The sequence below is a fragment of the Copadichromis virginalis genome, linkage group LG23 (genome assembly GCF_057382275.1).
Source record: "Copadichromis virginalis isolate Kocher_CV1m ecotype Utaka linkage group LG23, C_Virginalis_male_GT1.1, whole genome shotgun sequence".
NCBI classification, from domain to species: Eukaryota; Metazoa; Chordata; class Actinopteri; order Cichliformes; family Cichlidae; genus Copadichromis; species Copadichromis virginalis.
Genome location: NC_140639.1, coordinates 17,746,291 through 17,760,865, shown reverse-complemented (window position 1 = coordinate 17,760,865; position 14,575 = coordinate 17,746,291). Strand labels below are relative to the sequence as shown.

General features: G+C 40.4%; 1 protein-coding gene and 1 long non-coding RNA gene across 2 annotated transcripts in view; one reads left to right on the top strand and one right to left on the bottom strand.

Annotated features, from left to right (window-relative positions):
- Window positions 1-14,575, bottom strand: part of LOC146680563 (tumor necrosis factor receptor superfamily member 14-like) — a 43,264-nt gene that overhangs the window by 3,717 nt on the left and 24,972 nt on the right. The window contains exons 3-6 of the mRNA XM_085447189.1: window positions 9,352-9,477; window positions 1,146-1,248; window positions 911-1,036; window positions 523-678 (exon numbers count right to left, since the gene is read on the bottom strand). Of these exons, the coding sequence (XP_085303315.1) occupies window positions 523-678; window positions 911-1,036; window positions 1,146-1,248; window positions 9,352-9,423 (457 nt within the window). The 5' untranslated portion in view covers window positions 9,424-9,477. The remainder of the gene's footprint in view (window positions 1-522; window positions 679-910; window positions 1,037-1,145; window positions 1,249-9,351; window positions 9,478-14,575) is intronic.
- Window positions 11,169-12,704, top strand: LOC146680564 (uncharacterized). Its single transcript, XR_014917810.1, has 2 exons — window positions 11,169-11,437; window positions 11,810-12,704. It is a non-coding gene; the product is annotated as an uncharacterized LOC146680564 (long non-coding RNA).

The window sequence follows — 14,575 nt, the reverse complement described above, 5'->3', positions numbered from 1 at the left end:
TTAAATAAAGAAATCAGAAGCCTTTGAGGTGCAGGGAGATCCTGCACCTCCTGAATGAAAGGACACCATCTAGAGGTCTGGTGATACAGGTCTCCTCAGCATGGTCCGAGTCAACCTGAAGAAAGGTCTCATCTAAGGTGGACTACAGGAGAAGGATCGAGGGTCATCTGGACCGTAACAACAGTTAAGTTATACATAAATGGGAGAAAAGCTGCAGGACCCAATGGTGTTCCTGGACCTGTGCTGAAGGACTGCACAGACCAGCTGGGATTTTCAACCAGTCTCTATATCCTCTGAGAAACCAGTCTGTACCAGTGTCAGTCACTATTGACCAATAGCACATATCCCAGTGGTGATGTTTTTATATGGTGACTGTTTGCACTGTTGACTTTAGACTTAATTTTGCTGTACAAATCCCATGTTACAATGATAATAAGAATATTGTATAAAAATGTTCAGCAAATAATAAATTAGATCAGTTTCCCTGAACTCTGGTATTCTCATTTAAAAACACAAACCTACCGTGCTGACTGATGTACTGTCCTGGTTTACAGCGTTTGTGTTTCTGTGCTATGTCACAGCTGAGTCCCACAGAAGAAACACAGTAGAATCCCTCCAGTGGTGCACAGTCTGTATCTGATGTTGCTGTACACCGCTTCTTTACCATCAGACCAGAACCTGCCAACATAAATAAAACATACTGAACAGGTTTCATGTGTCTGTGAAGAGACGCTGAAGCTCAGAGTTTATGATTTTTTGCTGAAAATACATTTGGTCATTATGACGTCTTTAGGAAATATCAAACATGATCATCTTGAATTTATGAAATCATGGAGAAAAACCTCCCATAATGTTTTAATTTGAAATACTATAACATAAAACATAGTAAAGCCCAGTGAAATTAATTCACCTGAGTCACAGTTTGTACAGGGAATACATCGCTCCAGCCCATTAGGTTGATCGGTGAAGGTTCCATCCATGCAGGGGAGACATGATGTACTTCTATACTCATTACAGTGAGTTTTCACTCTACTCCCTGATGAAAAAAAGTAACAAATTCATTTCAAGCTTGCTTTTTCTTTTTTTATTGTGTCTAAGTTGTGTGCTTAGAAAACACATGCATTCATCATTCAGTTGGTTCTTACCTGAAAGGCACTTCGGACAGCATTCACTTCCTATCTGATACTCTGCAGAATGACATGTAAGGCTGAGACCATTGAAGATGTTCATCAAAATTATCAGAATTACCTGAAGATAGAGAAAGGGGGCCATGCCATTAAACTTTAATTGTGATTTTAGCCCCCCCTTTGAAAAAAAATCTACATTGAAGAAAAAAATAAAACATTCCCCTGTCGCTTCTGCGGACGGGCTATCCTTCAAGCTTGGATTGTCTACTCGAGGCCTGGGACCTTGAGGATCCTAGCTGTATCGTAGCTGTACCTACATACACACAAAGACTTTTGCGTGTATGTATCTTTACATGGGACAACAATGAAGATATGACACTTTGACACAATGTGAAGCAGTTGGTGTACAGCTTGGATAACAGTGTAAATTTGCTGTCCCTTTAAAATAACTCTACATACAGCCATTAACGTTTAAAGCGCTGGCAACAAATGTGAGTACACCCCTAGGTGAAAATGTCCAAACTGTCCCCAAAGTGTCAATATTTTGCGTGACCAACATTATTTTCCAAAGCTGCCTTAAGTCTTTTGGGCATGGAGTTAACAGGGTACCACTGGAATCCTCTTCCACTCCTCCATGATGACATTATCGAGCTGGTGGATGTTAGAGGCCTTGCACTCCTACACCTTTCATTTGAGGATGCCCCACAGACGTTCAATAGGGGTTAAGTCTGGAGACATGCTTGGCCAGTCAAGTACCTTTATCCTCAGTTTATTTAGCAAGGCGCTGGTCTTTTTTGAGGTGGGGGATCATGCTGTTTCAGGATGGCACAGTACATGTTGGCATTCAGGGTTCCCTCAATTAACTGAAGCCCCCCAGTACCAGCAGCACTCATGCAGCCCCAAACATTGACATCCCAACACCATGCTTGACTGTAGGCAATACACTTATCGTTGTACTCTTCACCTGGTTGCCTCCACAAACCCCTGACACCATCTGAACCACAAAAAGCTAGTCTTGTTCTCATCAGACCACAGGTAACCCATGTCCTTAGTCTACTTGTCTTCAGCAAACATGTTTGCAGGCTTTCTTGTGCATTATCTTTAGAAAAGGCTTCCTTCTAGGAAGACAGCCATGTGAAGCAGTGTGCTGCATATGGTCTGAGCACTGACAGGCTCAACCTCCACGCCTTCAGCCACTGCAGCAATGCTGGCAGCATTTATACATCTATTTTCAAAAGACAACCTCTAGATATAACGCTGATCACATGCACTCAACTTCTTTGGTTGACCATTGCAATGTTTGTTCTGAGTGGCACCTGTCTTGTTAAACTGCTGTATGGTTTTGAGCACTGTGCTGCAGCTCAGTTTCAGGGTGTTGGCATTATTCTTATAGCCTAGGCCAGTGGCCCCCCTTTGTTTTACAAGAAAATGGTCGCGCCCCCCACCCCCGCGCGCGCACGCACGCACACGCACTAACACATCCTCCAACCACACACACCCATATTTTGCTCCGTTGTGGTTTATTTCACACCTCAAACATTTAGTAAACAATTAAGCAAATACAAGTAATCTGCAATAAATGACAGGTAGTAATAAAATAAACTACTAACTCTTTTACGCTACGTCCGCACCTACACGGCTATTTTTGAACACGCAGCTGTGTTGTCCACACGTAAACGGCGTTTGGAATCACCGAAAACTGAGATTTTTTAAAACTCCTTTTTTGCATTTAGGTGTGGACAAGGAATACAGAGTTCATCACCCAATGTCAAAGGTATGTGCCTTTTTCACGTCATGCTGTGCGCCACGTTATTGTTTACATGAGATGAATTGCAGAATGGCAGATAGAGACGAAATACTGTTAATCTGACTATCTGCAGGTTTTACACACTTACATATGCATACACAGTTACTGTCCCTCCATTTACAAAGGCAGAGGCGTCACGGTGAGATTTTTTTTTTTACGTGTAGTTCTTTGGGGTTTTTTTCTATGTAATAATATTCAACATTGTTATCAATGCATTTTTCAAAAAATGCTTCTCTGTGCAAAATGGGCTTAAAAACATAAACAGCTGTAGGATACTGTTTGTCCGTGATTTGAACCAAGGGAACAAATCGTGGCAGGATCAGCCTGATATTATTTGTATCCCACTGTAACTTTACTGTATAAAGAGCTAACATCTCCAAAATGTCAGGATTAGTTATTATAACAAGTGTTTGTGAACTAAAAATCAAGAATGTGGGATACTGTTTGTCCGTGATTTGAACAGCCCAGCGCGTGCTCCCCAGGAAGGGAAAACCAATTCTGCAGGGGAGACCTACCTTGGCACTTGTGCAGGTGAAACCAAAGAGAAGATATGCTTCACCATATTTTCTAATCTTTGGCTTAGAATGAAGTTGGTTTGGAAACATATTTAGCTATGCTTCATCTCCTGCTTTGCGTTTCTGTGGGTACCCCGTGCTAGCAGTGTCCAAGCGTTTTGTTTTTTTCCTACTGTGCAACTGTGTGTGAAAAGTGGTCAATAAAGAGATGCTGAAAAGCATGTTCATGGAAACATCGTGGGTCTGCTGTGGTATGTTTACAATGGGACTTCTGCTCCTGAACCTCTGCGCACAGCGTCTGCAAATCGGGGCTGTACGGAGTCACTTTAAACTTTATGCAGGACTGTAAGCAGTCATCTGTGAGGCATGAGCGGTGTTTGTTTTTAACATAGTTCACAGTGGAGAATAGCTGCTGACATAATGTGGATCCGAAGAGCCATATTTGGCCTACCTGGGGTTGAAAGTCTCGATAAATGCACGGCGTTTCGGCGGGTACACCGGCTTCTGCGAGTGTGACGCTTATTTTGAGCGATGAAAAAAAATTAAAAAATATATTTAGATTTTTATATTTCAATGTCACAATAATCTTCCAATTTAGAAGTACAAGTTTAAAACAAAAAGAACATAAATAAAATACACTTCAGCTAAATACTTCTAATTTATTTTACCAAACCTCGAGGAGCCGCACGATAACGACTAAAGAGCCGCATGCGGCTCCGGAGCTGCAGGTTGCCGACCCCTGACCTAGGCTGTCACTTGAGCCCCTTTTCTATTAGTAAAAAGTAGCTGAAAAGACGTCCTGAAACTGCATGCCACTGATTGGCTGGTCAGTGGCGTCACTTAACGAGTCATAAGTGCGTCTCAAGAAAAATAAAATTGCCAATTTCTGAAATCCGGGAACGAGAGAAATGGCTACAAAAACGACACCCTGTTCCTCTAGTCTGACGAAAAGCCACAGACCAAGGAGCAGGTACAGTGGCTTGCAAAAGTATTCGGCCCCCTTGAACTTTTCCACATTTTGTCACATTACAGCCACAAACATGAATCATTTTTATTGGAATTCCATGTGAAACACCAACACAAAGTGGTGTACACGTGAGAAGTGGAACGAAAATCATACATGAGTCCAAACATTTTTTACAAATAAATAACTGAAAAGTGGGGTGTGCATAATTATTCAGCCCCCTGAGTCAATACTTTGTAGAACCACCTTTTGCTCCAATTACAGCTGCCAGTCTTTTAGGGGATGTCTCTACCAGCTTTGCACATCTAGAGACTGAAATCCTTGCCCATTCTTCTTTGCAAAACAGCTCCAGCTCAGTCAGATTAGATGGACAGCGTTTGTGAACAGCAGTTGTCAGATCTTGCCACAGATTCTCGATTAAATTTAGATCTGGACTTTGACTGGGCCATTCTAACACATGGACATGTTTTGTTTTAAACCATTCCATTGTTGCCCTGGCTTTATGTTTAGGGTCGTTGTCCTGCTGGAAGGTGAACCTCCACCCCAGTCTCAAGTCTTTTGCAGACTCCAAGAGGTTTTCTTCCAAGATTGCCCTGTATTTGGCTCCATCTTTCCATCAACTCTGACCAGCTTCCCTGTCCCTGCTAAAGAGAAGCACCCCCAGAGCATGCTGCTGCCACCAATGTTCCCTCTAATTTTTCATGTGTCTGAGCAAACACACAAACTCCCTGAGCGGTCCCTTGGACCACTGTGGGCAACAGCAGATGTGTGCACTGTGGTCACGCCAGCATCAAATCCATCCAAGTTACATTATTTATTAAAATAATCAAATCACAGCCTCTACATTTATGTTAGATTACTTTTAATTAACTGCTTTTAGCCCACATACAATGAAAATGTAAAAAAATCTTGTTCATGACCTGTGTAGTATGTTAACACTATTGGTGTAAAAGGTCAATGAAGATGCTTGCAGAAACAGATAACATGTATTGTGACTTGTAGGTCAGAGTTAAGGCACATTCTGCTTGGAAACTTTCGCACTTGCAGAAGCAACAGTTTTGTGTACAGGATGTTAATAGTCAGATAAGAGAGAAAGAGCAAGCAACAGGAGGCACCTAGAGGGACGTGAAAGCAGCACTTTAAGTGTGTTAAAGGTGTTAAAATGTTGTTTACTGAAATGAGTAACATTGAATAGTATATATATATATAAATTATTATTTTTTTATACACACATTGCAACTGTGCTCATAGGAGTTGTCACTCGGTCAACTGAAGGTCAAAAACGTCGTTCAGCGTGACTGACTGAACTGATATTTTGTAGGGATGACCTTGAGTGCCAATGGATAAATGCTAACACGCTTATGCACATAATTAGGTTAATGCTTTTGATTAGAGAGTCCCAAACATGACAGGTTGAACCAAGATTGAATAATTAAGAGAACAATTGATGAACAAAATAAGTTAGGGAGGCGTAATAGGGAAAGGTGTTTTGTTTCCTTTGCAGGAGATTTCGGGACCACAGCGACCACAGCGACCACAGGGGTAGCGAGACTCCAGGGAGCACCGGACCGAACGAAACCACCAGAGAGGGGCACCCATAAGAAGCACAGAGCTCCACAGTTGAATTATATGCGTTGTTTAGGAGATTAAAAGCTTGTTAAGGTTAAATGTGAGCATAAAGGTAATGCAGAGTAATGAGAGCAACTTTAGTGATAGTTTCCAGGATTTCTATGTTAGGTAAATTGCCCAAGAAATAGTGCTAAGACCGGATTTATGTTATCCGTAGAGGGGGTGGGAAAACTTAACTCTATAGAGGCTGTTTCCAAAGAGTGATAAATGTAAGTAGGTCCTTTTACTGGGAAAAGCTAATTATATCTGTTGTTAGTAAACAGTAGTTATTGAGGGAGTCAGTTAATTAGATTAACTAATAGAATTAGTTAAAGAGGGGGTCTGTTAGGTGATGAATATATAATCTGAATGCTGATTAGTGTGTTTTATGAGAGGCCCAGACTTGCAGGCTGACAGGAAATTACATGCTTTTGCAGAGCGTGCTTTTGCAGCTAGAAAGTGAAACCAACTAGGCTGTTTGATCGAAACTTAAAGTGTGGTGTGACGTAGAGAGCAAGTATATAAATACCTAGGCTTCCGTTTGTGCTTCAGACCTGGGGTTGTGTGTTTTGTGCTCAGGTCTCCATATGTAAAATAAAGATCATTTTTTAAAAGTAAAAGGACCACTTTTGAGCCGTGTCTTTCTTGGCCCTAAAGAATCCAAAAGAACTGGATTTAATAGAAGTAAAAATAACTTGAACTCCAATTTTGAAAACACTTTTTTTTTTCAATAAAGCTCTGACTTGTAGTATGAGTCTGTGGTCTGCGATTGAGTCCTGTAACTGTCTGCAAAATACAGTATACAACCAATGCTGGGCAATTAATTATATAGTTCTTCAAAAAAGTTACAGAGTTTTGCAAACAACAAAGTTTTTTGCAGCTGTTTACCTAAAAATGCTGCCAAGGTGTTTTTTTTTAAACAAACATTTCAAACTATTTACAGAACAATCAGCTGTTCTGCATCAAATCTGATGCCACACAAATTATTTGTGCCACTCCAACAAATAATTTCTGTCCACTATGAGATAAAGGAGAACAACAGCCTGATCTCTGCAGGCCTGACAACAGGAGATGTATCACTCCTGTAACACCTGTAACATTCAGCAGTCGCCTCATTGTCCTGACACACACAACAAAACTATTGACTACACTACACACTAACTACACAAGATTTGCGCTAAACGTCTCAAATCTCTCACATATCACAACACCGCCGTCACTCCTAAAACTTCCCCCTCCCTAAACAACTAAATGACATGTTTTGATTGGTCGACTCGACATGGTACATTTTTCAACCAATGGGAAAGGGTGGGGGGTGTTTTGGCTTCATCTTTGCTCACAGGCGGAGAGTGCTTTCAAGCGTTTTCTTAATAAAACTCCGTTTTTACAGTTTCTTCCTGCAGTAAATATAAACAACAATAGTATTCAGGAAGAAAACCAAACATTGCATATATTTTTACCATAGCTCTGGTTTTACGTGGCTTATCAATACAATTTAAAAACTGGTATAAAGTCCACACTTTGTCCTGCTTACATCTCCAGTGGTTGTACTCGTTGTCATTAATGTGGCTTCACTCCACATCAGCCACGCCGCTTTGCTAAAACACCGGTGTCGTGTCGGCACATAAGGATGATGTCATAGCCTGTCAACGACATTGATTAGCTGCGTATATACGAATGTGAATCGCGTGATTGGCTGGACTATGGGATAAGGTAGCATCGTTCTAATCCCATTCTGGAGCAGCCAGTCATTTACTGACAATGCAAAACAGAATTGTTAATGTATCTACTTTAATTTCAATTCAGGTTAGATTTTTTTTTGTGCGCAACACAGATTTTTTCTGCGCAAAGACTGTGCCAACAGTGCGCAATTGCGCACACGCGCAGCATAGGGGGAACACTTGCTGCCACCACCATATTTGATGGTGGGGGATGGTGTGTTCAGAGTGATGTGCAGTGTTAGTTTTCTGCCACACATAGCGTTTTGCATTTTGGCCAGAAAGTTCCATTTTGGTCTCATCTCACCAGAGCACCTTCTTCCACATGTTTGCTGTGTCCCCCACATGGCTTGTGGCAAACTGCAAACGGGACCTCTTATGGTTTTCTGTTAACAATGGCTTTCTTCTTGCCACTCTTCCATAAAGGCCAACTTTGTGCAGTGCACAACTAATAGTTGTCCTATAGACAGATTCCCCCACCTGAGCTGTAGATCTCTGCAGCTTGTCCAGAGTCACCATGGGCCTCTTGGCTGCATTTCTGATCAGCGCTCTCCTTGTTCGGCCTGTGAGTTTAGGTGGACGGCCTTGTCTTGGTAGGTTTACAGTTGTGCCATACTCCTTTCATTCCTGAATGATCGCTTGAACAGTGCTCCGTGGGATGTTCAAGGGTTGGGAAATCTTTTTGTAGCCTAAGCCTGCTTTAAATTTCTCAGTAACTTTATCCCTGACCTGTCTGGTGTGTTCTTTGGACTTCATGGTGTTATTGCTCCCAATATTCTCTTAGACAACCTCTGAGGCCATCACAGAGCAGCTGTATTTGTACTGACATTAGATTACACACAGGTGCACTCTATTCAGTCATTAGCACTCATCAGGCAATGTCTATGGGCAACTGACTGCACTCAGACCAAAGGGGGCTGAATGATTACACACACGTATTGGTCTTTCACGTGGAATTCCAATAAAATTTATTCATGTTTGTGGCTGTAATGTGGCAAAATGTGGTAAAGTTCAAGGGGCCGAATGCTTTTGCAAGCCACTGTATATTCTTGCCTCAACATCCACCTTTGTTGTAGCATTTGTGTAACATACTAATTACATCACGGGGCACTCGGCGGCATTACTGTGACAATCATGCACATTAGGAGGTACTGTATTGTAATACAAAACCAGCCAATGTGATTGAAGTTGTGGAGTGTCTATCTGAGTAGACAGAACACTGGTTTGAGCGTAGAGTCAAGGAGGCCATTTACATGAAAAGGGAACAACCATCTCTGAATTGAGGAGCGGGCCTAAGGGTAGATCTTTCTCCATCTTATGATGCTGTGATTGAAGCCATTCCCCAAAACTCTGTGAATGGTACTTATGACCATTGATCAATGGTCTGCTAAAAAATGTTCTAAAAAATTTGCATATTAGAGCTGAAACTACCTTTAGGTTTCTGCATGTGGTGACATTCTGTTACTGTATACTTTTTAACTTTAACTTTTTAACAGAGTATCAGGAGAAGAAGACATGAAGTAAAAACATGAATAGGAACGAGCAGAGGGCGCTCAAGCCTTCAGGAGAGCTGCTCAGCCAGGTGAATTGTAAATTTCTGTAAATATTTTACCAGAAATGTTGCTGCGTTTCCTTCTTGAAGACATCTGATCTCAAAGTTTCCTTGGTCCAAAAGCAGAAACATGTCCCTGAGATTTGAGACGATGGAGTGCTAGCAGGAAGAACAGCTGGACAACACCTGGAAACACAAATTTTTTTTTCTTTTTTTTGCCATCCATCCTTACATGCAGACCCTTAATATCGACACAACAGACAAAACATATGCTAAGTACAAATTAATGAAAGTAAAATAATAATAATATTCTTAATTTGGAGCATCATGTCCTTGATGTTCTGTACTCTGGAAAGAGAAGCCAAGGAAAATGAAATGAAAGTCAGTGTGCACAGGGATGCTGGTTCACCATGGATTGACTTTTCCCACATCCCTCTGATCTGACGTTAAAGAGATCAATGTGAAAATGTAAAACTTCCAAGACGCTTTGAAAATCTTGGTGACAAAATAAAGAGTCATGGTGGAGTTTATCAAATTATCTCGTGGAACTGTTTGTTTGCACGAGTGGATTCATTTAATGGGAGAAGTCGGACGCATCAAGCTAACGTTTCATTCATGAGGATTTACATTTCAAGTTTAATAGCTTGCTCTGTTCCAAAGTCCAAAAGTGTCTTTGGAGTATTTCACCTACATTTGAGGCCAAAGCATCTCAATCTGAGTGATTCTGAATCTGAAGTCCCGATTTTAATTAGGTCACGCCAAAACCTTCATTTTATTTTTTTTATGTCATTCAGAGGTGAATTGCTGCTCCGTTTTGTATCCTTGTGCTGCTGCCTTAGTGCTCTTGAGCCTCAGCACATAAACGGATGTGTGGACATCAGCTTTGGGAAAGTTACTTTTTTGAAAAAGTAATTAGTTATAGTTACTAGTTACTTCTTCAAAAAAGTAACTGAGTTAGTAACTGAGTTACAAGATTCTAAAAGTAATTTCTTTACATTTAATTACTTGAAAAGTAACTATTGCGTTACTTAAAAAAAGTTTAACCATTGGGGGTCCAGGGTATAATTGGCCATTTTTAAGTACCTTTGATTTTTCCTACATTTGACCTTTAAAAGCTATTTACTTGTCTTGTTTGGTATCATTCTTTTCAGCACAACCTCAAATGTCTGAATTTTCAGTTATGTTTTCATTTTGATATACTGTATTAACACAATTGATCCAAAATCAGAAAAAAAAACAAACTCAGAGTAGAAGTTATATATTTTTACTGTAACAACCACAAACATGTTTAATGAATCATATTTCATAAAATTAATTCAAATATAAATGTTCAAATTTAAAATCCTATAGACAAGTTTTGCAAACAACAAAGTTATTTGCAGCCATTAACCTTTTACCCCTCTTTAAATAACCATTTCAAACTATTTACAGAACAATCAGCTGTTCTGCATTCAATAAGATGACACACAAATTATTTGTGCCACTCCAAAACAATAATTTCTGTCCACTATAAAGGAGAACATCACAGCCTGATACCTGCAGGTCTGACAGCAGCAGGTGTATCACTCCTGTTTCTACCTGGAGACAGCAGTCGCCTCATTGTTCTGACACACAACACAAAACTATCCACAACACTACACACTAACTACACAAGACAACACACACCCCAAACACGCTAAACGTCACAAATCTTTCACCACCTCTCTTCAAAGACGGTTGTTCACAGTGGAATAGATGGCTTCTCCGCTCCTCTTTCAAACCATCTGTCTTTTCTGTTCGAAATGTGAACATTATTGCTTGCCTTCAACAACTTGAAAAGGACAAAATCATTGAGTGCCCTACATATAACAGTCTATACCCAGCAATGGCGTGTCCAGCGGGGTGGCCTGGGGGGGCACAGGCCACCCCCCAAACCAGACTGGCCACCCCAGGTGCCACCCCAAAGGCAAAACAATAAAATTCAATCAAATATCAAATGTCCGATTATGTTTTCACGGTGACGCTCAGATATCCGAGTGTAAGTGAATGCAGCATCGCTTCTGCTATGCGCATCACGTTAGCAAAGGTAGGAGAGCCAAGCGCGAAAGACGGCACTGCAGGAAACAATTTTTCGGTGAAAGAAAATGAGGACAGAATAAATGTCCCGGTAAGTAATATCAAGTTTGTTGAGTTTAGTAAACTTCAGTGAAATTAGAATACCAAGGAAAAAAATAACACTTAAAGAATTATTGCAGCTGTGGAATATTTCAGACAGTATGCTACTGAGGGCAGCTAACATAAGAGTTATGAGTTATAAGATATAATCTAAGTCGTAACATTGCTGTATGGAGCTGCAGATTTGGTTGCAGGTTAACATAGCTGGACTGGCCATCGGGCATACCGGGCATATCCCCAGTGACTTATTTTTTATTTTTTTTGTAATGGCATGAACAATGAGAGGTGGTGGATTGGCCAGATGCAGGTCGATGTGTAGAAATAACTCCGTTGTTTGGTGGTGGCTATGACGGGGCTTCCACAGAGGCAACAGGTGGATGAGGGAAGGGGAGGCAGGAGGAGAGACCCGAAGCAGCCGCCAGTCCGAGTGTCAGGTGAACTGAACTTCAGGTAAGAAGTTATGACCTGCAGTCTATCTGGGTCAGATATAAACCAAGTTTAGGTGGAGTTTATTTTCATGTTGCTGACTTTTTACTGTCAGTTGCAATAACTCATACTGCGTTCTAGCCAGTTTGACGGAGTTTTTATACAGCTGGGTGGGTGCTATGATGTTACTGATAGTGAACTTTATTTTATTCATAAGGTTAGTAGAGTTGCCAACGGCTCCTTAAAAAAATGGAATGGTCCCTCATTCAGAGAAAATATTACGCGTTTCGTATTGAGCTGAGAAGAGACGCAGTTTGTCCCGGACTTTAGCTAGAATGGAAAAAAGACACAAAGCTGGATTTATTCTGTCTTTATGCTGCACAGCTGCCTCTTCTCTCATTCTCTCCCCCTCCCTCTCCTGTTGCTACTTCAATCATGAAACTGATCAATGATCAGCTGATCGGCTTTTCTCTCTTGTTTGTTTATCGCCCACTTTGCGCCAGAAAGAGGAAACCAGCGGATATTGCGCTAAACAACAGCAGCACGTTTAAGCTTGATCAGCTGTTGTTAGAATGTATTTAATATTAATTTCTAGTATCAGCTGATGTTTGCTGGAGCCACAGCTGTAAAGCTGCTGGTCATGATGTCTGTTTAGATATGTGGTGAGAGGGAAACATGAAGATGAAACCAGGAGATGTCCTTACTGAACCATCAGAGCTGAACAGGTGATGGAGAAACAGGTTTACCTTTTAGGTGACATGAATGAGTTGAAGTTATCAACTGTTTCTGAGAGATAAATAACACCAGGATCCTTTTTTATGTAGCTGACAGCTGGTAACTGTGCAGGGGCGGGTCTAGCAAAGTTTTGCCAGGGGGCCAGGTAGGGCATTAACAGGGAAAGGTGGGCACAAAGAAATACTTTTCTTTCTTATTCTCATTTAAAATACCTAGTTTTTATTAAATAATTATCTAAATCTTACAACCAAAGTTTTTATCTGACGTAAAATGTATAGAAATCATACATATACCAACAAGACTGTACATCACTGTCACAACAGCATTTGTTTTCATTCAAAGGCTTTATGGCTTTAATACCTGGTGGGTCGGTCTGTAGTAAAAATGCCCAATTTTTTTGTCCCAGTCCAGCCCTGCAGGTTAATACTGGCAGTGTCACCATGCCAGCTGACTGTATTTTATCATCAGCCAGTGTTGTTCTTCATACATCAATATTACCAAAGTTTACCATAAGGCAGCATAGAAAGTATTTACTTGCTTTCAGGTTTTATTCAAATGTTAGTCTTTTCAGTTGTTTCCCCACTTTTTTCCTGTTTCAAAATCAAACACCAGTTTGTGAGAAGATTATCTTCTTTTTTTAACAGGCAGATAAAGTTTTGCATTGGCATTGGCTAATTTGTCAATTGTTTGTTACAAATGTTCGTATTTTAATTTTCAAAAATGTTTTTGCCCAAAACATATGTGCACTATGTGTCAGTTAAAATACTATGCAAATATTGATGTCCTTGAATGCTGAGTAAGCACTGACAAAGCACTGATTGTATCTCTTGTACTTTATCAACGCAGTATCTAAAAACTTTGCACCGTAGTGGTTAAAATCTCATTCTAATAAGAGTTAAAAGTGCATTTGGTTATTAGGTTTATAGGATTATTGAATTATGGTTAAGGGTTGGTAGAATTTTTTTTTTTTAAACATTATCTGCCAATTAAATCTGCCACCCTTCTCCAAATCTGTGCCCCTACCTGGCCCCCCCAACAAAAATTTTCTAGACACGCCACTGATACCCAGGGGATGCTGTACCCTGTATTTACAGACTTCCAAAGATCTACAAGGAAGGGGTCCCGCTCAGACCCATTGTTAGCAGCATAAACTCATATCTCTGTAACCCTTTCAGACTGGGTTATGAGACTTTTGAGATTACTTCACTCTGTCATAAAGATTTATTTTAAGTGATTTCTTCATTCAGGAGGTCTGAGATTAGGCCTGAGTGTGGCTAGAGAAATTGAACTCAACTTTCCAACAAATGTGGCTAATCATAGTTTATTTATGATTTAACAACTTTTTCCACACAGGTTTGGATGCTTACCTGGCTCCTAGGTGAAAGTTTCCATGGTCCAAAAGCATGTCCCTGAAATTTGGGATGATGGAGTTTCTAACAGGAAGAACAGCCTGACAACATCTGGAAATACATAGAAAACCAATGATTTTAGATCAGAATTACTAACACATGATGAAGCTGACTGTTTCTGTCTCACCTGTTACAGTCAGGTTTTGAGCATCACGTAGCCCACAAAGCAACAAAGCTATGATTCATTGATCTAAATGGTAAATGGTAAATGGCCTGTATTTGTATAGCGCTTTTAAATGATGCAAAGCTTTTTAAAATTTTGTTGTTCTTCATTATGGAAACAGAAACTTTTGTCCAGAAGGAAGAGGGAAGGAGGAACAAACTGCAAAAGTATGTTGAGTCATCAAGAAACATTGAAGCAGTAAACTGCTGTATGTGTCTGCTGTAAAGTGGTGATGGTTCAGCACTGATTCACCAATCAGCTGTTTGATCGCTTCATTTCCTGACAAATGTCCAAGACACCAAGGAAAATCATAGAAAATATTGAACATAAGCTCAATAATATGAAACCATCATGATGTTATCAACGTGGAAACGAGAAAGATGTCTCAAACATGAAA